Source organism: Heterodontus francisci, chromosome 29, assembly GCF_036365525.1.
Source record: "Heterodontus francisci isolate sHetFra1 chromosome 29, sHetFra1.hap1, whole genome shotgun sequence".
NCBI lineage: Eukaryota > Metazoa > Chordata > Chondrichthyes > Heterodontiformes > Heterodontidae > Heterodontus > Heterodontus francisci.
In genome coordinates, this window is record NC_090399.1 from 51,272,057 (window position 1) to 51,297,269 (window position 25,213).

General features: G+C 44.7%; 1 protein-coding gene across 1 annotated transcript in view; it reads left to right on the forward strand.

Moving 5' to 3' along the window:
* The first annotated feature begins 7,116 nt into the window (after window positions 1–7,116).
* The window catches only part of LOC137346289 (stonustoxin subunit alpha-like), a 209,582-nt gene continuing 191,485 nt past the window's right edge, over window positions 7,117–25,213 (forward strand). Inside the window, 2 exon segments of the mRNA XM_068009771.1 lie at window positions 7,117–7,147; window positions 14,319–14,451. Of these exon segments, the coding sequence (XP_067865872.1) occupies window positions 14,352–14,451 (100 nt within the window). The 5' untranslated portion in view covers window positions 7,117–7,147; window positions 14,319–14,351.

Sequence of the window (25,213 nt, forward strand, 5' to 3'; positions counted from 1 at the left end):
TACAGAATCAATAACAATCACACAAACACACACACACAAACACACCTACACAAACATACAGAATCAATAACAATCACACAAACACACACACACAAACACGCTCACACAAACATACAGAATCAATAACAATCACTCAAACACGCTCACACAAACACACCCACACAAACATACAGAATCAATAACAATCACACAAACACACCCACACAAACATACAGAATCAATAACAATCACACAAACACACTCACACAAACACACCCACACAAACATACAGAATCAACAACAATCACACAAACACGCTCACACAAACACACCCACACAAACATACAGAATCAATAACAATCACACAAACACACTCACACAAACATACAGAATCAATAACAATCACTCAAACACACACACACAAACACACCCACACAAACATACAGAATCAATAACAATCACACAAACACACCCACACAAACATACAGAATCAATAACAATCACACAAACACACACACAAACACACCCACACAAACATACAGAATCAATAACAATCACACAAACACACCCACACAAACATACAGAATCAATAACAATCACACAAACACGCTCACACAAACACACCCACACAAACATACAGAATCAATAACAATCACACAAACACACCCACACAAACATACAGAATCAATAACAATCACACAAACACACCCACACAAACATACAGAATCAATACAATCACACACACACAAACACACCCACACAAACATACAGAATCAATAACAATCACACAAACACACCCACACAAACATACAGAATCAATACAATCACACACACACACAAGCACACCCACACAAACATACAGAATCAATAACAATCACACAAACACACCCACACAAACATACAGAATCAATACAATCACACAAACACACCCACACAAACATACAGAATCAATACAATCACACAAACACACCCACACAAACATACAGAATCAATACAATCACACACACACCCACACAAACATACAGAATCAATAACAATCACACAAACACACCCACACAAACATACAGAATCAATAACAATCACACAAACACACCCACACAAACATACAGAATCAATAACAATCACACAAACACACACACACAAACATACAGAATCAATACAATCACACAAACACACACACACACAAACATACAGAATCAATACAATCACACACACACAAACATACAGAATCAATACAATCACACACACACACACACCCACACATACAGAATCAATACAATCACACACACACCCACACAAACATACAGAATCAATACAATCACACACACACACCCACACAAACATACAGAATCAATACAATCACACCCACACCCACACCCACACAAACATACAGAATCAATACAATCACACACACACACAAACACACCCACACAAACATACAGAATCAATAACAATCACACAAACACACCCACACAAACATACAGAATCAATAACAATCACACAAACACACTCACACAAAAACACATTCACAAAATCTTACAGACAGATACATAGAATCACAGAATGGTTACGCAATGTACGAGATCATTCAGCCCATCGTCTCCATGCTGCCTTTATGCAATGAACAGCTCATTCAGATAATTATGCAATTCTCTTTTGAAGGGCTTGATTAAATATGCCTCCACCAAACTCTCAGGCAGTGCACTCCAGATTCTAATCACTTGCTGTGTAAAAGGTTATTCCTCATGTCACTGTTGCTTGTTTTGTCAATCACCATAAATCCTTCTGCCAAAGGGAACAGTTTTTCTTTAACTACTATGTCCAGACCCTTTAAAATTTTGAACACCTCTATGAAATCTCCTCTTAATCTTTTCTCCAATGAGAATAGCCCCAACTTCGCCAACCTATCCATGTAACTGAAATTCCTCATCCCTGCAACATTTTTGTCAATCTTTTCTGCACCCTCTCTAATGTCTTCACATCTTTCCTAAAGTGTGGTGCCCAGAATTGGACCTAATACTCCAATTGAGGCAGAACTAGCATTTCAAACATGTTTACCATAACTTCTTTGTTTTTGTACTCTATGCCCCTATTTATAAAGCCCAGGATCCTGTATGCTTTATTAACCGTTATCTCAACCTGCCCTGCTACCTACTCCTGCACCCAATATTTTATATTGCCTTTCCTCATGCTTCCTCTCAAAATGTGTTACTTTACATTTCTCTGCATTAAATTACATCTGTTATGTGTCCGTCCATTCCATTAGTCTGTCTAGGTCCTCTTGAAGTTTATCAGTATCCTCCTTAGTTAACAATGCTTCAAGTTTTGTGTCACTGCAAATTTTGAAATTCTGCCCTGTACAGCCAAGTTTAGGTCCTCACACTGACCCCTGGAGAACTACACTATATACATTTCTCCAATCTGCAAAACAATCTTTCAACACTACTCTCTGTTTCCTGTCACTCAGGAAAAAACGCACATAAACACAAAGCTCATACAAACATACACACATATGCACAGAAACAAACACACACATACAAACAAGTATACACAGATTTCCAGGTCAATGTTTGGAATCCCTGAGATTGTACGCAACTAAATTGGAGACGGTGGTGCAGTGGTATTGTCACTGGATTAATCACTCAGGGTATTTCTCTGGGGACTTGGGTTCAAATCCCACCATAGCAGCAGGTGGAATTTGAATTCAATTAATAAAAAAAATCTGTAATTAACAAGCTCGTCTCATAATGACCATGAAACAATTGTCACAAAAACCCATCTGGTTCCCTTTAGGGGAAGGAAATCTGCTATCCTTACCTGATCTGGCTGTATGTGACTCCAGACCCACAGCAATGTGGGTGACTCTTAAGATGCCCTCTGAAATGGCCTAGCAAGTCACTCAGTTGTCCCTAACCGTTGAAACATCAATAAGGAATGAAACCGGATGGACCACTCGGCATCAACCTTGGCACCGGAAACGACAACAGCAAACGCAGCCCTGTCGAGCTTGCAAAGTCTTCCTTGCTAACACCTTGGGGCTTGTGCAAAGTTTGAGAGAGCTGTCCCATGGACTAGTCAAGCAACAGCCTGACATAGCCATATTCACCGAGTCATACCTTACAATGTCCCAGACATCACCATCCCTAGGTACGTCTATACCCACCAGCAGGGCAGAGGTGGCGGCACAGTGGTACACAGTTGGGTGGGAATTGCCCTGAGAGTCCTCAACATTGACTCTGGACCCCATGAAGTCTCATGGCATCAGGTCAAACATGGGCAGGAAACCTCCTGCTGATTACCATCTCCTCCCCCTCCACTAAGCTGATGAATCATACTCCTCCATGTTGAACAGCACTGAGGATGGCAAGGGCACAGAATGTACTCTGGGTGCGGACTTCAATGTCCATCACCAAGAGTGGCACAGTAGCACCACTACTGACCGAGCTGACCGAGTCCTAAAGGACATAGCTGCTAGAATGGGTCTGCGCCAGGTGGTGAGGGAACCAACAAGAGAGAAAAACATACTTGACCTCTTTCTCACCAATCTGCCTGCCACAGATGCATCTGTCCATGACAGTATTGGTAGGAGTGACCACCACACAGTCCTTGTGGAGACAAAGTCCTGCCCTCATATTGAGGATATCCTCCATCGTATTGTGTGGCACTATCAGTGATAAATGGGATAGATTTTGAACAGATCTAGCAATTCAAAACTGGGTAACCATGAGGCGCTGTGGACCATCAGCAGCAGCAGAATTGTACTCAACCACAATCTGTAACCTCATGGCCTGGCATATCCCCCACTCTACCATTACCATTAACCTCTGTTCAATGAAGAGTGCAGGAGGGCATGCCAGGAGCAGCACCAGGCATACCTCAAAATGAGTTGTGAAGCTACAACCCAGGACTACTTGCATGCCAAACAACATAAGCAACATGTGATAGACAGAGCAAGTGATCCCACAACCAATGGATCAGATCGAAGCTCTGCAGTGCTGCCACATTCAGTCGTGAATGATGGTGGACAATTAAATAACTAACAGGAGGAGGTAGCTCCACAAATAACCCCATCCTTATCGATGGGGGGAACCCAGCACATCAGTGTAAAAGATCAGGGTGAAGCATTTGCAATAATCTTCAGCCAGAAGTGCTCAGGCCACCTCCCAAAGTCCCCAGCATCACAAATGACAGTCTTCAGCCAATTCGATTCACTCCACTGATGTCAAGAAATGACAGAAGGCACTGGATACTGAAAAGACTATGGGCCCTGACAATATTTCGGCAATAGTACTGAAGGCTTGTGCTCCAGAACTTGCCGTGCCCCTAGCCAAGCTGTTCCACTACAACTACAACATTGGCATCTACTCAGCAATGTGGAAAATTGCCCAGGTATATCCTGTACACAAAAAGCAGGACAAATCCACCCTGACAATTACCGCCCCATCGGTCTACTCTCGATCATCAGTAAAGTGATGGAAGGTGTCATTGACAGTGCTATCAAGCAGCACTTGGTTCGTAATAACCTGCTCAGTAAAGCTCAGTTTGGGTTCTGCCAGGGCCACTCATCTCCTGACCTCATTACAACCTTGGTTCAAACATGGGCAAAAGAACTGAACTTGTGAGGTGAGAGTGACTGCTTTTAACATTAAGGCAGCACTTGACTGAGTATGGCATCAAGGAGCCCTCCAAAACTGGAGTCAATGGGAATCAGGGGGGAAACTTTCCACTGGTTGTAATTGTATCTAGGGGAAGACGGTTGTGGTTGTTGGAGGTCAATCATCTGAGCTCCAGGACATCACTGCAGGAGTTCCTCAGGGTAATGTCCTAGGCCCAACCATCTTCAGCTGCTTCATCAATGACCTTCCTTCAATCATAAGGTCAGAAGTGGGGATGTTCACTGATGATTGCACAATGTTCAGCACCATTCGTGACTCCTCAGATACTGAAACAGTCCGTGTAGAAACGCAGCAAGACCTGGACAATATTCAGTCTTGGGCTGATAAGTGGCAAGTAACATTTATGCCATACAAGTGCCAAGACAGAATCTATCTCCCTTGACATTCAATGGCATTACATCCTGGGGGCTACCATTGACCGAAAACTGAACTGGAGTAGCCATATAAATACCATGGCTACAAGAGCAGGTCAGAGGCTAGGAATTCTGCGGTGAGTAACTCACCTCCTGACTCACCAAAGCCTGTCCACCATCTACAAGGCACAAGTCAGGAGTGTGATGGAATACTCTCCACTTGCCTGGATGGGTGCAGCTCCAACAACAATTAAGCAGCTCGACACCATCCCGGACAAAGCAGCCCGGCCACAAACATTCACTCCCTCCACCATCGATGCACCGTGACAGCAGTGGGTGCCATCTACAAGATGCAACACACCAAGACTTCTTAGACAGCACCTTCCAAACCCGCGACCTCCACCAACTAGAAAGACAAGGGCAGCAGATGCATGGGAACACCACCACCTGCAAGTTCCCCTCCAAGCCACACATCATCCTGACTTGAAACTATATTGCTGTTCCTTCACTGTCATTGGGTCAAAATCCTGGAACTCATTTCCTAAAAGCACTGTGGGTGTACTTACCTCACATGGACAGCAATGGTTCAAGAAGGCAGCTCACCGCCACTTCTCAAGGGCAATTAGGGATGGGGAACAAATGCTGGCCTAGCCAGTAACACCCACATCCCATAAAAAACAAATATTATGGAGCTCCTACTGCCCATCCAGTAGACATTGAGCCAAACTGGTATAAATTGCCATTTGCTGGTTTCTACTGCTGTTCTGTATAACCCCTCCATGTTGCAGTAACTCAATAAACCATTGTCAGCCAACATGTTATGTTGAATGATAATTTTTTTATCCACCGGCTGGAGACCTGAATTTATATATTTTTAATGAAATTTAAAAGGGAACAGAAATGTCAGCCTGTCCCTGCAAGACCCAGGAAGTTAAAGGAAACTTCCTGTTCTATTTGCCAAGAAGAAATACACTGCTAGCTGTTATGCTTGAATCACTGGGTGACTGATATGTGTGAAGCCCCACCCCTGCACTCCTCCATCTGTGTGTTTTAAGTTGGTGTTTTTTCTGTAGCAAGCCGAGAAGCTTCTGGACTTTGACTAAAACAGACCCAAGTGGGGGCCCCTTCCTCTCTCTCACTCTTTCTCTCCATTCCAGCACTTTCAAGCTTCGAACCCTGCCTGCCAACAATGATCATCTCTGCATACCCCAGCTACTACCAGAGACCCCTTGAAGGATATCATCCATACCTTTATCTCCAAGAGCCCTGCCAAATCAGCCATCGATCTCTTCAAACTGGAAGCCTGAGGACCATGAATTCAGCTAGAAGCCAGCCAAATCACCAAACTCCGCAGACTGTATGCTCCTTTTTTATATGGACTCTACCTTGAACCCTGCCCCACTCTGTAATCTATTTATGTGTGTGAACTTCAAGTGTGTGTGCATGTATATCTGAAAGTTGGAGCTTGGTTTATTATTTTTCTTGGATTAGTTTAAATAAAAGAAAGCTAACTTCTTCCTTTGTTAACTCAAGAAAACCTGACTGATTGGTTCCATTTGTGGTCAGAGCACATAAGCAATCCAACACTCACAGAATTGGCAAGCACATCCACTTTAAAAAAAAGACATAAAGTCTGTTGCGATCAAACAAGGAGAGGGACAAGAGAGGAGCCCTTTGACCCTCTTCAGCTGACCATAACACCAGCTTCTGAACCTTTATAGATTTATTTAGCAAATCACATTTTCGTTCAAATGATAGGAAATCCTAATTACATTTAGCCATGGAATAACTAGTTTAAACAAGAAGGGATTACACCACATTATTGACTAATGGAATGTTGTCCTTCATCTTGAAAAGTGAATACAAAGAGAAGCAAGTAATGTTGTAACTGTACAAAGCTGTGGCTAGGCACCATCTGCAGAACTGTATTTAGTTTTGGGCACCACAAGGGAATGGTTTATATTCAGTAAATCAGGGACCATTGCCTGGTAAATAATGATGTGTCAAGTGCTTAATTCCTATTGAATAAACTGTATCTCTCTAAAGAACCAATCACAGAGTACCGTACCACTATATAAAACTGAGTGGCTTCTGCTTCTCTCAGTTTGTGAAGTTTTCACGGATCTTTTCTTTAAAGAGGTGGGTAGATATAACCAGCAGCTGTGAAATGATTTAGAGGATAATTTGTTTCTTTTGATGTTTGAATTTGTTGTTGATCTGTTTCTGTGTGCTACTTAGTTTGTCAAAAAATCTTTTAAAAGTAGACGGGAGCAGGGAAGAATAAAGATTTAGGGTCCTAGTACGGAAATCATTGAAAGCTAGTGGATAATGGAAAAATAGTTATAAAGACAAATGGAATGGTGTCCTTTATCTCGCAAAGTGGATAGAAAGAGGAGTAACTAATGTAACTGTACAAAGCTGTGGTTAGGCACCATCTGCAGAACTGTATTTAGTTCTGGCACCACAATTCAGGAAGGATATCTGGAGGAAATACAGTGCAGATTCACCAGAAATGATACCAGAGCTAAAGATTTAAGTTATGAAGACAGTTTGCATAGACATGCCTTGTATTCAGTTGAATTAAGAAGACGAATGAGTGCTTAACTGAAGTGATTAAATGATCAAATAGTTGATCGGGTAGATAGAGAGAAACTATCCCCTCTGGGGGAGTTGAGAATGAGGGGGCATCGGATTAAAATGAGTACTGGGCCGTTCAGGGGTGATGTCATGAAGCATTTCTTCACACAAAGGGTAGTGGAAATCTGGCACACGCTCCAACAAAAAGCTGCTGAGACTGGAGGTCAGTTAAAAATGTTAAAACTGAGATTGATCGATTTTTGTTAGGCAATACTCTTAAGGATTGCAGAGCCAAGGCAACTAGATGGAGGTAAAGTACAGAAAAGCCATGATCTAACTGAATGATGGAACATGTTCGAGGGGCTGAATGGCCTCCTCCTATTCCTATATTCCTAATTATGTGGAACTGAATGGGGAATGTTTTTTCACTAGTGTTCATTTTTTTTGTGAGGTGTGTACTTGTCATGTACACTGGGACTTTGATTATTTATTAGCCTCTATAATGCTCTCCTCGCTGGTGCTCCACCTTCCACTATCTATATAAACTTCAGCTCATCCAAAACTCTTCTTCCTATTTCCTAACTCGCATCAAGTCCTTGTGCTCACTGATCTCACTGATTCCCACTCTGGCAACACCTTAAAATTCTCATCCTCGTGCGCAAAGCCTTCCATGGACTTGACTCTTCCTCCTCCTGAGATCTGTGCACTAGCCCCGTTCTGCCCTCTTGTACACTCGTCCATTTCTTCCGCCACACCACTAGTGGCCATGGCTTCAGCCGCCTAGGTCCCAAAGTCTGGAAGTCCCTCCCTCAATCTCTCCGCCTCTCTATCCCTCTTTCCTTCTTTAATATGCTCTTTAAAACCTACCTCTTTAACCAAGCTTTTGGTTACCTGTCCTGATATCTCCTTTGACGGGTGTGCCCATGAATTCTGCATCCTCTGCTCTAAAGTCAGGGCAGTCTTCTCCTTGCCCTCTGAGGAGGGTGAAGTAACTCCATCCAGTTTCCACACATCTAACTCCCCATTCTCTATGAATCACCCACTGTCACAACCTCACTAACACCATCTATTGTCCCCACAAGTGAAAGTATCTGTGTTGGTACATGATGGGGACAAAGCAAGTGATACAGGAGATGAGGTTGAGGAGTTCTTACAGGATCTCGCGAGTTGGCTTGATTCTGACTTCCTCATCCTCTTCATCAGTCATCCTCCTTGCCTTTGTCATTCTCATAATTCAGAAAGAATCACAAGGATGGAGTTTTATCTTACTTAGTTCCTTCTCCTCCTCGTTATCACCATCTTCCTCCTAGAATCATAGAAAGTTTAAGGTACAGAAAGAGGCCACTTGGCCCACCGTGTTTATTTTTGGCTGAAAAATGATCCACCTATTCTAATCCCACCTTCCAGCATTTGTTCCGTAGCCCTGCAGTTTATGGCACTCGAGGTGCATATCCAGACTCTTTTTGAATGAGTTGAGGGTTTCAGCCTCTACTACCCTTTCAGGCCGTGAGTTCCAGACCCCCACCACACTCTGGGTGCAATGGTTTTTCCTCATCTCCCCTCTAATTTTAAATCTATGCCCCCTTGTCACTGATCTCTCTGCTAATGTGAATAGACCCTTCACTTCCACTCTATCCAGGCCCCTCAAAACTTTGTACATTTCAATCAGATCTCCCCTCAGCCTTCTCTGTTCCAAGGAGAACAACCCCAGCCTATCTAATCTTTCCTCACAGCTGCATTTGTCCAGTCCTGGCAACATCCTCGTAAATCTCCTCTGTATCCTCTCTAGTGCAATTACATCCATTCTGTAACAAGGTGACCAGAACTGCACACAGTACTCAAGTTGTGGCCAAACCAATGAGTTATACAGTTCCAGCATAACCTCCCTGCTCTTATATTTTATACCTCGGCTAACAAAGGAATGGATTCCATATGCCTTCTTAACCACCTTATTGAACTGTCCTGCTACCTTCAGGGATCTGTGGACAATCACTCCAAGGTCCCTCACTTCCTCTACATTTCTCAGTATTTTCCCATTAATCATGTACTTCTTTGCCTTGTTTGACTTCCCCAAATGCATCACCTCACACTTCTCCAAGTTGAATTCCATTTGTCACTTTTCTGCCTGTTTGATCAGACCATCAATATCTTCCGGCAGCCTACAGCTATCCTCCTCGCTATCTACCACACGGCCGATCTTTGTCATCTGCAAACTTCTTGATCACGCCTGCTACATTTACATCCAAATCATTAATATATACCACAGAAAGCAGGGGACCCAGTACTGAGCCCTGTGGAACACCACTGGAAACAGTCATCCAGTTGCTAAAACACCCGTCAACAATTACCCTTTGTTTCCTGCCACTGAGCCAATTTTGTATCCACCTTGCTGCATTTCCCTGGATCCCATGGGATTTTATTTTTTTAACCAGTCTCCTTTGTGGGACCTTGTCAAAAGCCATGCTAAAATCCATGTAGACCACATCAACTGCATCACCTCATCTATCTTCCTATCTACAACTTCAAAGAATACGATCAAGTTGGTCAAGCAAGATCTGCTCTGAACAAATCCATTGTCAGATAAACCCGCAAGACTGAGGCACACAAGGTGTACACCACATGAACATTCAAACTTAAAATTGCAAGAAGCTGACTGGAAGGACATTTGGATAGTACTAGCAGTGTGGGAACAAAAGAGACCCAGTCATTGCTTTCCCAATACACAGAAGTGGTCAGATCAGTTTTAGTCACATGATTAGATGGCTGTTGAGATTTGAGCTTCCAAAAAGGCTTCGAACGGAGAAAGCTCCTGGTTTGATCAGACCTCTCTCTCCTGTCTGCCCTCATCTCGCTTTCACCAGCTTCGGAAACCATTGAAGACATGTAAACTCAAAAAGAAAAAGTCTCCTACGTGAACAAGGCTTAAAAGGAACACTGGGCCCTAATGAAATGCAAGACCATTGCCGGAATTTTAGGCCACCCCAGTGAGCCATATGGGGGGAGGGGGCTGGTGTATAAATGAGCGGGAGGCTCCAGGAGGCCTTCCCTGCCCACTCCCGCCTCCACCCCTCTTTACGTGGACTGTGGGGGGGGGGGAGCAAGAAACTGACTGCCGGTCTCAGGCAAATCGAGGCCCCTAAGTGGCCATTTACGGACCTTTGCCCTTCTCCATGGGTATTGTACCCATGGCAAGCGCGCGTCCGGTAGACGTGTAAGGCCGCCCAGTGATACCTGGCGGCCTGTCAGCACACCGGTGGGGGAGGCGGGGGCACTGACAATCAGGCACAGGGTGCCCCATTAACAGCTGCCCCCGCTTCCTCAACCACCCCCAGTACCCCGAGACATTCCGCACCTTCCTTCCCCCCCACCCACCACCGCAAACGACCACGCTTGCTTCGTTGAGTCGTGACCGATTCCCACGGCGAGGCAACCCTTACTCACCTCGGTCCTGGCTCCCTGTCCTCAGCCAGGCTGAAGTCCCAACAGTGGCCACCGCTCCCAGTGGCGCTGCCGGCCCACTGATTGGCCTCAAGCGGGTGGAAGTCCCGCCTCTGAACAATTGAAGCCTGGGGACCCGTAAAATGTGGGCTGGATCCCCGGGCTTGGCAGATGCAGGTTCACCACCGACTTTTACATCGGTGGCCAGCTCCTGTCTGCCCAGCGTAAAATCCAGCCCCATATCTTCAATCAAGGACTACTGTGAGCTCGAAGCACAGTAACAAGAGATTGCATCAAATTGTTCTACTTATCTTTTCTTCAGCTCTTTTCTGTCCTTCTTTGCATGTGTGTATCACGTGTGCATGTTAGCATGGGTGCGTTGTATATTTGTAGGCGTTAACAGTATTAGAGTTTAAGGTTTAATAAATTTCATCTTTCTTCTTTAAACCAAAGAAAGCCTGTTTGTGCTCATTTATTTGCCTTATAATTGGAAAGTTGTGAACAAGGATTCATAAAGGGGGAACTCAAAACACAGTGTGTTTAAAATTAAACCCTGTTACAATAAGACCAGGTGAAGACAGTAACAGACCCCAGACACCTTTCTCACCTGGTCGTAACACCATACTGACTATCCTTGATTAACCTGTGCCTTTCTAAGTGACAGTTTATCCTCTCTCTCCGAATAGATTCCAATAATTTGCCCACTACTGAGATTAGACCCATTGGCCTGTAATTATTCGGTCCTGTAATTATTCGGTCTATCCTTCACTCCCTTTTTGAACAGAAGTGCAACGTTAGCAATTCTCTAATCCTCTGGTGCCATACTTGTATCCAGTGAGGACTGGAAAATGATGGTCAGACCCTCTGATATTTCCCCTCTCCCTCCTTTTAACAGCCTCAGGTACATTTCATCTGGTCCTGGTGGTTTATCAACTTTCAAGGATGCTAATCCCATCAATACATCCCTTCTCTCTGTTTATCACATCCAATACTTCACACTCCTCCTTAACTATAATATCTGCATTATCCCTCTCTTTTGTGAAGACAGATGCAAAGTATTCATTAAGAACCATAACCAACATCTTCCGCCCCTACACATAGGCTACCTTTTTGTTCTTTTATTGGCCCTACTCTCTCCTTAGTTATTCTCTTACTCTTAATGTATTGATAAAACATCTTTGGGTTCACCTTGATTTTGCTTGCTAATATTCTTTCTTGTCCTCTCTTTTTGCTTTCCAAATTTCTTTTGATTTCACCCCTCCACTTTCTATACCCCTCTCTACTTTCTGTAGTATTGAGTTCTCGGTGTTGGACATAAGCTTTCCTTTTCTGCCTTACCTTATCATTGCAGGCTCCTTCATATCCATGGGGCTCTAGATTTGTCCATCTTAGCCTTTTTCTTTATGGGAACATGTTTACTCTGAACCCCTTGAATCTTCCCTTTGAATGCCTCCCACTGTTCTGACAATGGTTTACCTTCAAGTAACTGTTTCCAGTCCACTTTCGCTAAATCATTCCTCAGTTTACTAAAATTGGCCTTGCCCCAATTAAGAACCCTAACTCCTATTCTATCTCTGTCCTTTTCCATAATTATGTTAAAACTGACTGAATTATGATCACTATTACCAAAATGCTCTCCCACTGCCACTCCTTCCACTTGCCCATCTTCATTTTCTAAAACTAAGTCTAAAACTGCACCCTCTCTTGTTGGACTTGCTACATACTGGGCAAAAATGTTCTCCTGAATGCACCTCAAGAATTCTGCTTCCTCAATTCCTTTCACACCAAAACTATCCTAGTTAATATTGGGGTAGTTAAAATCCCCTACTATTCCTGCCCTATTCTTGCACTTTAGTTTAGAGATACAGCACTGAAACAGGCCCTTCGGCCCACCAAGTCTGTGCCGACCATCAACCACCCATTTATACTAATCCTACACTAATCCCATATTCCTACCACATCCCCACCTGTCCTTATATTTCCCTACGACCTACCTATACTAGGGGCAATTTATAATGGCCAATTTACCTACCAACCTGTAAGTCTTTCGGCTTGTGGGAGGAAATCGGAGCACCCGGAGAAAACCCATGCAGACACAGGGAGAACTTGCAAACTCCACACTGGCAGTACCCAGAATTGAACCCGGGTCGCTGGAGCTGTGAGGCTGCGATGCTAACCACTGCGCCACTGTGCCACCACTTCTCAGAGAATGCCTATATATCTGCTCTTATATCTCCCTCTGACTGTTTGGGGGTCGAGAGCACACTCACAGCAGTGTGATTACTCTTTTTTTTTCCTTACCTCAATCCATATGGCCTCATTTGATGAACCTTCCAATATATCATCCTTCCTCACAGCTGTAATAGTTTCCATGACCAAAATTGCCACTCCCCCTCCTTTCTTATCCTCCTCCCTATTGCATCTGAAAACCCTGCAACCAGGAACATTGAGCTGTCATTCCTGTCCCTCCTTAAGCCCTGTTTCTCTAAAAGCTATGATATCATACTGCCACATGTCTATCTCTGCCCTCCTCCTGTATCTCCTGTTAGTCTGGTTGATCTACAGCAAAGCAGGGTATGAGGTGAGAAGGCGTGGAAACATATGTCTGAGGCTCTTCACAGGGATATCACAGCAACTGTGTTGGTGTCCGTCACTGACCTGGTATCAGGAATATCCCTGGACCTCACTGCCTCCCATGTCAATCTGAGCATTTCTCCCCATCAACTCCATGGCCTGATCCTTGCAGACTGAGGTGTCAGATTGGGGGTTACCCCTGCCTACGATGGGCATTGTGTGCTAGTTTCTTCTGCAGTATGATTGAGTAAATGAGGGAATGACTGGCAGTTGAGGAGAGTGTGACAAATGGTACAGCAGCTGGTGCACTCCTTGTCCTATCAACACCTCTTTTGTTATCTCTTGCCCCACCCCCACTTTACTCACTTAAAACCTATTACATTTTCTATGTATAGGTATATATGTATAACCTATTATATTTTCTATGTTTCTATGAAGGCGGGAACAGGTTACTGAGTTGGATGATCAGCCACGATCATAATGAATGGCGGAGCAGGCTCAAAGGGCCGAATGGCCTACCTCTGCTCCTATTTTCTATGTTTCTATTTCTAGCCTCTGCCAGTTCTGAAGAAGGGTCACTGACCTGAAATGTTAACTCTGCTTCTGTCTCCACAGATGCTGCCAGACCTGTTGAGTATTTCCAGCATTTCTTGTTTTTATTTCAGATTTCCAACATCTGCAGTATTTTGCTTTTAATTAAGCCTCAAACCTTCAATTTCAGGTAACTCTCTCTGGATTTTAAGAGTGTGGAACAATGACTCTAGGTGAAAGACTGACAATAGAACTGGCAGCTCTGGGCCGCCCTTTCAAGCTGGGAATGCTGTACGACTGCCGATCAGACTCTCTTATCCCAGGTAATACAGCAATACAAACCATGCGATAACATCGAGTAATTACCTGTAAGCCATGTGATTCTCTCTATCAGATTCGCTATTAATTACATACAAATATACAAATTAGGAGCAGGAGTAGGCCACTCGAGCCTGCTCTGCCATTCAATAAGTTCATGGCTGAACTGATTATTCCATGTTTCTACCTACCCCGATAACCTTCCAACCCCTTGCTTATCAAGAATCTATCTATCCTCTGCCTTAAAAATATTCAAAGACTCTGCTTCCACTGCCTTTTGAGGAAGAGAATTCCAAAGACTCACGACCCTCAGAGAAAAAATTTCTCCTTATCTGTCTTAAATGGGCAACTCCTTATTTTTAAACAGTGACCCCTAGTTTGAGATTCTCCCACAAGGAGAAACATCCTTTCCATATCCACCCTGTCAAGACCCCTCAGGATCTTATATGTTGTGTTACTGCTTTTTTTAGCAATAAAGTACCGCAAAATCTTGAGTTAAGGAGTTGTTAGAGTGAGTTATTTAAATGTACAGGTGGTCTACTGACTCGACCTGATCTTATCACTGTGTAGTTTGGTTGAGAACTCGATCTGTCAACATTTATCTCTTGACCTATGTGTATGTTCTGACAGTCATCTTGCCCTTGAGCATTACACTTCTCACTTTCCTTTGTTACCTTCTGTAGATTTGAATGTGAACGTATTCTTGATGCAATAGGGTTGTCAGGCACAATGTTAGTTAGTTCTCTCAGGTGACATCAGTTTCTTAGCACTGCTCCATTAGGAGTGGTTACTTCATATGACCTTGGCTTGTTGCAGATTTTGGACACTTCTGCACAGAACCATGTCTTTTCTGGATCACCCTGACCAGCTGTCCAATCTGTAACAGTGGTAGTTCCACACCTGCGTACTTATGTGCAGTTTTCATTTCTTGCTTTGCGAAGTGTCTGTCATGTATTATTGAGGATTTCATGCAATGGTGACCTGGAAGAGTTGGCTTGACTTGCCTTCCAAATATAATTTCCACAGGTAATAGTAATCCTTTGTCGATTGATGTTGCCCTTAAGTGCAACATGGCTACATGCAGACCTTGTGTTTCTTGACACTTCACAACCAGTGATTTGACTGGGTGTGCCATTCTTTCTGCGAGGCCATTCAGCCTAGGATAATGAGGTGAAAATGTGACACGGTTCACATCACATTTCTTACACATGTCCTGGAATAACTTGGCGGTGTACTGCGGGCCATCATCTGATGCTATCTCCTGCAGTGGATCGAATAAGCTGAAAATTGTGCTGATAATGCTGGCAACTGATGCACTGATGTGTCCCTTGTCATAGGAGATTTTTCCCTGTTAAAAACAAAGGGCGGGCGTGGGTTTCTGTGTGCCTTTAAGACTGAAGAGTTTTTTCCTCTGGGAACAGTGAATGCGAGCTGCAGCCTGTTCCAGGCAACAGCAAGATGAGATCACATGCTGGATTGTACCAGTTTGACTGTGTAAAACTAGCTGGAACCAGTTTGTCCTGGTAGGCCAGAAAAGATTATCACCCTGAAGGAAGGCTTGTCCTATTATCAGAATTCCTACATTGACCTACAGGCTGTGTTTCTCCTAAAAAGGAAAATGACCCCTGGAAAGGTATCTTTGCATTGTTGGAGGTAGCAAATTCCTTTTATTACTTCCAGTCTCTGAGACGTCGCTGCCTCAGGACTGACTTTCTGTTGCCTTTTGTATTTATGGGAGTTCTGGAATCTCCGACGTTTCCACTATTAGACTGCAAATTAAAAAATCCAAATAGACCTGTTCCTATACTTATTAGAAATTTGGAATAGTTGTTGGTAAACAACAGATAATCGTTGCCTTTGATGGTGAGGAGGTCAGTTACTGTCCTTGACCTGGAATGGGATGGGACATTGTGAGGATGGAGTGACTTTGTTAGTTTGGTTGATGATATTGGCATGCATTGCATAACCTTACCGCTCACTCAATGTGGCTGTTAATTCCCAGCCAGGAGACAGTTTCATGTGAAAGCCTTCTGGTCTTCTCAAAACCCATATGACCCATGTGCAAGCATGTCAGTGAAGCATTTGGGGAATTAACACCTGTCTTCCTTTGAAGATCACACCACTAGGTGCCCCCAACTCATCTCTGTTAGGCCAGAAGGTTCTGAGTTCTGCAGGAACCTCTTGTATGGTGTCAGGCCATTCTTTTAATAATGAATTGATATACTCTTTCAAGACTGGAGGCTGAATTTTTTGCCAATAGCAGGGCTTCTGGCGCCAGGCTGGCAAGGCAGGGGATTCTCTGCCAGGGCCATTTGGAACTCTGTGCCAGCATGATTGCACAACAGCAGGCCAATTAACAGCCCAGCACCACGATCCCCATCCTTTTAAAGACAGGGATCCTGCCTCCAAGAGCTGCTGGAAAATCACAGGGCTGGCAGCTCAGCATTATCAGCAGCCCTATTGTGAGCGGTGACCACTGCCTGGACTGCAAGAGGTCTTGGACCCAGGCCCAGCGCTCAATCACGGATGCAAGGTGAGTGAGGCTAGCCGGGGCCAGACTGGCAGACTCCGGGGAAGGAGAGCGGAGGGGAGGGTGGGGTGTTCAGGGCGGTGCAGGTTTTCCTGATGGGAGTGACCCTTCATGGGTGACAGATTTCCCACAGAGGGTGGCCCCCCCACACCAAGCTTGCAGGGAGATCTCCTTGTTTAACTGGCAACCTCCCTGCGTAGTGATTGTTAATTCCCAGCGGCAACAGGAAGAGACCCTGAAGTGGCTGTTAATAGGCCACTTTACAGGCCTCAATTGACCTCTGGGTAGGAAGGCTGTCTTCTGCCTATCCCACCCCTGACCAAAATTGCACTGCAACAAGGAAGCGATGGACCCTTCGCCCCTTGCCTTCTGTCTCAATTCTAATATGCCCCCACCTGTCTCTGAGGGGCCCATAAAACTCAGCCCCAGGTCTTTGGAGGTCTCTTCCTGTAATTCTTCATGCTTGCTTTGCCAGAAATGCATTAAATCTCTCTGGGAGACATCTTCCAGCTGAATGTCAACCTCGCCAGCCTGGATGTCCAGTGAAATGTCTGTTCACATTTCTAGGACTGGGTAATCTGCTTGGTGCATCAGAAGATAACATAAGATTCCCAGGCTTATATCTGACTTCAGTTATACCCTTGCATTGTTATTAGTAGCCTTTGTAGTCGATGTGGCACGCTGGTGAATGGTTGTTGCCAAATCATCGCCAATGGTTTGTGATCTGTTCCGACTATCAAATGTTTTCCAAAAAGATAAGTGAAACCTTGTGATCCCAAATCCTAGTGCTAGTGTTTCCCTTTCTATGTTGGAATAGTTGGCCTGTGTGGGCGATAAACCTTTCAACCCAAAAGCAATTTGACAGCCTTCTTGCAACAAGCATGTTCAGACCATTTTGTGAAGCATCAACGTCAAGAATGGTATCTTTACTCGGGTTAGAATACTACAAATATGCTTGCATCGATTATGACTGCTTCAGCAAATGGAATGCATGCTGATGGTCTTTGTACCACAGGAATGGCATAACTTTTTGTCAGGGGTTCTCAAAGAATTAATGACTTTTCAGACGTTTGAGACTTAGGGAGCTAAGAAATTAAAAAGACCAAGATACCAAGGATTCTTTGGCCTCCTTGTCTCAAGAGACAATGGGTAAGTGCCTGGAGGTGGTCAGTGGTTTGTGAAGCAGCGCCTGGAGTGGCTATAAAGGTCAATTCTAGAGTGACAGACTCTTCCACATGCGCTGCAGAGAAAATTGGTTGTCGGGGCTGTTACACAGTTGGCTCTCTCCTTACACTGCTGTCTTTTTTCCTGCCAACTGCTGATTCTCTTTGATTCGCCACTCTTTACCCCCGCCTTTATGGCTGTCCGCCAGCTCTGGCGATCACTGGCAACTGACTCCCATGACTTGTGGTCAATGTCACAGGACCTCATGTCGCATTTGCAGACAGTCTTTAAAGCGGACACATGGATGGCTGGTAGGTCTGATACCAGTGACGAGCGTCCTTGGGATCCTGCCATCTTCCATGCGGCTCACAAAGCCAAGCCATCTCAAGCGCCGCTGGCTCAGTAGGGTGTATATGCTGGGAATGTTGGCTGCCTCGAGGACTTCTGTGTTGGAGACACAGTCCCGCCACCTGATGTCAAGGATTCTCCGGAGGCAGCAAAGATGGAATGAGTTGAGATGTCGCTCTTGGCTGACATACGTTGTCCAAGCCTCGCTGCCATAGATCAAGGTACTGAGGACACAGGCTTGAAACACTCGGACTTTTGTGTTCCGTGTCAGTGCCCCATTTTCCCACACTCTCTTGGCCAGTCTGGACATAGCAGCGGATGCCTTTCCCATGCACTTGTTGATTTCTGCTTGAACAGGTTACTGGTGATAGTTGAGCCTAGGTAGGTGAACTCTTGAACCACTTCCAGAGCGTGGTCGCCGATATTGATGGATGGAGCAGTTCTGACGTCCTGTCCCATGATGTTCGTTTTCTTGAGGCTGACGGTTAGGCCAAATTAATTGCAGGCAGCTGCAATCCTGTCGATGATTCTCTGCAGACACTCTTCCATGTGGGATGTTAATGCAGCATCATCAACAAAGAGGAGTTCCCTGATGAGGACTTTCTGTACTTTGGTCTTCGCTCTAAGACGGGCAAGGTTGAACAACCTGCCATCTGAGCTTGTGTGGAGGAAAATTCCTTCTTCTGAAGACTTGAACACATGTGAGAGCAGCAGTGAGAAGAAGATCCCAAACAGCGTAGGGGCGAGAACACAGCCCTGTTTCACGCCACTCAGGATAGGAAAGCGGTCTGATGAGGCACCGCTCTGCTGAATTGTGCCTTTCATATTGTCATGGAATGAGGTGATGATACTTAGTAGCTTTGGTGGACATCCAATCTTTGCTACTGGTCTGAAGAGATCACGTCTGCTGACGAGGTCAAAGGCTTTGGTGAGATCTATGAAAGCAACGTAGAGGGGCATCTGTAGTCTGTGGCATTTCTCCTGTAGCTGGCCGAGGGAGAACAGCATGTCAAGGGTGGATCTCTCTGCTCGAAAGGACACAAATATCATACCAGAAATGTTAGTGAACACAGTGCTTAGTGAGAGAGTGGAACTGAAGGAAATCAGTATTAGTAGAGAAATGGTATTAGGGAAATTGATGGGATTGAAGGCTGATAAATCCCCAGGGCCTGATGGTCTGCATCATCGAGTACTTAAGGAAGTGGCCCTAGAAATAGTGGATGCATTGGTGGTCATCTTCCAAGATTCTATAGACTCTGGAACAGTTCCTGCAGACTGGAGGGTAGCTAATGTAACCCCACATTTCAAAAAGGGAGGTAGAGAGAAAGCAGGGAATTATAGACCAGTCAGCCTGATGTCGGTAGTGGGGACAATTCTAGAGTCCATTATCAAAGATTTTATAGCAGAGCACTTAGAGAACAGTGGTAGAATCAGGCAGAGTCAGCTTGGATTTACGATAGGGAAATCATGCTTGACAAATTTAATAGAATTCTTCGAGGATGTAACTAGTAGAGTTGATGGGGGGGAGCCAGTGGCTGTGGTTTATTTGGATTTTCAGAAGGCTTTCGACAAAGTCCCACATAAGAGGTTAGCGTGTAAAATTAAAGCGCATGGGATTGGAGGTAGTGAATTGTGATGGATAGAAAATTGGGTGGCAGATATAAAACAACGAGTAGGAATAAATGGGTCTTTTTCCGAATGGCAGGCAGTGACTAGTGGGGTACCGCAGGGATCGGTGCTAGGACCTCAGCTATTCACAATATATATTAATGATTTAGATGAGGGAACTAAACGTAATATCTCCAAATTTGCAGATGACACAAAACTGGGTGGGAGGGTGAGTTGTGAGGAGGATGCAGAGAGGCTTCAGGGTGATTTGGACAAGTTGAGTGAGTGGGCTAATGCATGGCAGATGCAGTATAATGTGGATAAATGTGAGGTTATCCACTTTGGTAGCAAAAACAGGAAGGCAGATTATTATCTGAACGGCTATAAACTGAGAGAGGGGAATATGCAACGAGATCTGGGTGTTCTCGTACACCAGTCACTGGAGGTAAGCATGCAGGTCCGACAGGCGGTAAAAAAGGCAAATGGTATGTTGGCCTTCATAGCGAGAGGATTCGAGTACAGGAGCAGGGATGTCTTGCTGCAGTTGTACAGGGCCTTGGTGAGGCCACACCTGGAATATTGTGTGCAGTTTTGGTCTCCTTATCTGAGGAAGGACGTTCTTGCTGTAGAGGGAGTGCAGCAAAGGTTTTCCAGACTGATTTCTGGGATAGCGGGACTGACATATGAGGAGAGATTGAGTCAGTTAGGATTATATTCGCTGGAGTTCAGAAGAGTGAGGGGGAACTCATAGAAACCTATAAAATTCTAACAGGACTTGACAGGGCAGATGCAGGAAAGATGTTCCCGATGGTGGGGGAGTCCAGAACCAGGGGTCATAGTCTAAGGATACGGGGTAAACCGTTCAGGACTGAGATGAGGAGAAATTTCTTCACCCAGAGAGTGGTGGACCTGTGGAATTTGCTACCACAGAAAGCAGTTGAGGCCAAAACATTGTATGTTTTCAAGGAGTTAGATATAGCTCTTGGGTCTAAAGGGATCAAAGGGTATGGGGTGAAAGCGGGAACAGGTTACTGAGTTGGATGATCAGCCATGATTATGATGAATGGCGGAGCAGGCTCGAAGGGCCGAATAGTCTACTCCTATTTTCTATGTTTCTATCTCTAAGTCTTCCTTGTCTTGGCATGAACTGAATATCCTCTACCTTGCTGAGATTTGATCTTATGCCTGTGTCCAAATCAATGGGTGTCCGAGTAAATGGAGCCGAAAAGGTTGTCTTGCATTAATGGCACACTTCTTGCTGTTGAATGCAAGGCTCTCTTTTTTTTCTGGCTGTTTCCATCAGGATGTGTAAATTCCTATCACACTCTTCTTTTGTGCTGCGTGCAGAACTGCTATATTGTCAACATTACAGACACACTCTAGCACATTCTCTGTAATATGATCCATACACTGCTGAAATAAATCCTTACTTACTGATAAACCAAACAGTAAGCACAAACAATATCGCCCAAACAGAGTCCTGAAAGTCATTAATTCCTCCAACTTTCAGAGATGGACTGACTAGTACCTGTGTTACATCCACATGGTGAGGAGTGTGGATGGTTCCCACTGTTCAACCCCCACCCTAACGGCAGCATGTGTTTCTGTTACTAGGGTTTTAACCCCTTTGTCTTTTATTTGTCAAATAAATAGTGACATGTTTTTTGATAAGTTTAAAATAGAAGATTAATTATTTATTGAGCAATATCCTGAAATTGTCACAACCACATCCACTCAAGCATTCATTTGAGCTCACAGGCAAAGAGGTTTGAAGTGAAGTATGGTTTCGGGGTTCACAGTAAACCTGTTGAATTTTTTTGGAGGTCAATTTCTCTTTAGTTGCAGGCTTCAGCTGTTTGTAAATTTCTCTGTTGGTTGAAAGTTCTGTTTGAAGACAGGGATCACTTCCAGTTCCCTGTTGCACAAGTTGACATGTAGAATTCACAGCAGGGCACCTTCCTTTTGGCTTGTTGGATCTTCTCCCAGCTGGACAAGCGTTGATGTTTTAACTGTAAAGTTAAAGGTCTCTCACATCTTGCCTCTGTTGGCAGACAAGGATTTTCCTCCCTGTAGTGACCAACAGTGGCCCAGGATGTGGCTACTTCACACCTTTGTTTCTGAAGAACCCATGCCATTCAAAAATGTGTCTTGATGGGTGTAATTGACACCCCTTAACTTTGAAAGGATTCTGTCCTTGCCGGACAGTTTGAATGTACAAAGACCAAGTCTTTTTACCTTTGGTGGTCATTTTGTAAGCACTTTGTCCACTTTTTTAAAAGAAAAGTCCATTTTTATAATGCCAAGCTAAGTTCTTGTTTCAATTGCTGCACTTTACTTAAGTGTCGCATGTGCTTTGCATCCAATTTTGAAAAGAATTCAGCATTTGCAAACATCAGATTCAGCTCCTCCAATGGGGGTTTTGTGAGGACATAATTTTAACGCCCTGTTCAGCCTTCTGGGGTCTAAACATACTCTGATGGTGCTGTCTTTTTGATTACAGCTGTTATAGAGCTGCGCCAGTCTGTGTGCTGCTGAACATGCTTAATGATTCCTTGCCTCACCATAGTATCCAGCTTGGCTTCCCGTTTGTCTTTGACGTTGACACTAGGGCCTGGATTGTGTTCTCAGTCGGACATCAGGTTTTGTGGTTGTGGGGGAGGGGAGGGGGCTGAGGGTGGTTGGCGGAGAACTGGAGCGGCAGCAGCCGCCACGGAACGCAACACCAGGATTGCCGGTTCCGATCATCCCGGTGGCGGCGAGGCTCCATGGCGACATCTCCGCCCCTCTGATGGGATCCTGCTTTCCATATGGCACGTACCTCTTTGCATTCATTTAGGTGGAATCTGCAGTGACCTTACCTTCAGTTCCCAGTCCCCAATGCTCAGCACATTCTGTGGCACTCGCACGCCTTCACTTTCCCGTCCAGGAGAAGCTGGTGCCACAGAGGCAGGGAAGTGGGGCGGGGGCAACTTTGCAATATTTAGTGTATGGAGGGGAAGGGGGCAACTCTGCACTACGTTGCACTTTTGCAGGGCAGACAGCCTTTTAAAAATTACACCAACTCCTGCATTAGGTGATGCTGTGAATGACATCGCCAATGCCACCCCTGCTGTCCACTGCCAATATGTTAATGTGCAGCTGTGTGGGTCCCGAAGAGGATGGCCACTATGTTCCACACCCATTGCCGCTCCCGGAAGTGGGATGACTAAATCCGGCCCTTCATTTCCTTTGTGGATCTATCAAAGGAACTGCATTGTCTCTCTCATTTAGAACAGCATCTCCTTTGAAACTTTCCACTCTATCAAATCAGTCTGGGCACATTCATTGTAAATCCTGGGTGGACTGGATAGGGTCACATCAGTTATGGTTGTGTGTCCTTGATACACTGCTGATCTCATGGATTTTCATTATTTGAAGCTTGTCACATGCCAGTAAGCCGACAATTGCTGTAACATTTGTCTCTGCAATGTAGAAGACTTGTTGTGACCATGCAGTTTCCATATCTGCACTCCAATATTAGTGTTCTTACACAGTTGATTGCTGTCATGTTGTAGGTTGTGCCATGGCTTCCCATCTTGCCAGGTGTATGTTTCTCAGTATTCTCAGTAGCAAAACATTTGCACTTGCCCCTGAATTGACCTTGAGTCACAACTTGTGCTGGCCACTCTTCTCTGGGCAAATGATGTCAATTGTGGTACATTCTTCCTTCTGTGTAAGCGCATCTACCGAGTGCGTAACTGTTAGTCTGTGAAAGGCTTGTTCACCTTCAGTGCCCTCTTTGTTACTCATGTCACTCTCTAACTCATGGACATGTCTGTGTTTGGATCGACAAATATATCCTTCTTCCTTCCACAAGGTGGTGTCTGTTTCTTGTCCAGTCATGGCCTGCAGTAACTTCTGGCCAGTTTTCTACTACCAGACCTACTGCACAGTCTTGCCCAGTGCCCTTTCTTGCCACACACCTTACTGTTATCCATGTATGCTGGACAATTGAGGATAGTGTGGGGGGGAAAAAGGCATTGAAGTGGATGATCAGCCGTGATATAGAATGGCGGGGCTGGCTGAATGGGCTGAATGGCCTACTCCTGATCCTATATTCCTATGTTCTTGGTTGGTTTATCAGACCCCACTTGCTACATATCTTGCCTTGCTGAGGTGTCCTGGTTACCTCACCCATGGTCATGTTCCAATGCTTGTGTACACTGCCTGCTTGCAGCTTTGGCCACAGCCTTTCAATATCATACCCTTTTCCCTTGTCTCTCAAAGCTTCTATCAGGGTAGAAGCAATCACTAATTCCATTATCCGTTTGGATAACTCCACCTCCCACAAGTCAGTTTTCCATCTCGCAGCATTTGCTGATGAATTGGTCCATGGTTTCCTTTGACTCCTGTCTGTATGTCATCAGCTCCAGGTCAAATTGAACAAACCCCTTCATGTACTCTCTCTTTCCTGAGCCCCAGATTTAATGGATGGTTGTCAAACCTGCCAGAGTTGAACCACCACCGCAGCCCTGAGTTGCATTGCTCTGTCTGCAATAGACTATGACAGGAGAGATTGGTCTCAATGCCTCACTCGAGATTGCTGGTCCCCATGCATACCATAGCTGCAGTGATACTACGATACTACCTCGATGTGGACTGCAACTGCACGTGGCTGTCACCTTGTTGAGGATTGTGTCCTTGAATGTTGAAGTCTTCAGAAACCAAACATTGCTCCCATATTGTGTTATTACTTTCTTCAGCAATAAGGTACCAAACAATCTTGAGTTGAGTGGTTGTTAAAGAGTAGGTTCTTCTATTGTGAAATAACAGGTTTTCACAACAGCTCTATCATACACCTGATTAGGTGACTCATGCAGCTCCAACTGCTGGATCCTATGTTGGATGACATCACTTCCTGTGATATATGAAATACCAACACTGTTAAAGTGATAACACAACATCAATTTCTGTCAGAAACATGTGATCCTCTCCATCAGATACTCTAATCTTCTCCACCTGGCATATAGACAGTGCCTGAGTTGGAGGGGGCAATGGGCTGTAGGGTGGCACCAGTGCCCCTTTAGGGATGGTTCCTTTATCTGCCACTTCGACCGTCTCAGCCCTTTCCTGGAGAT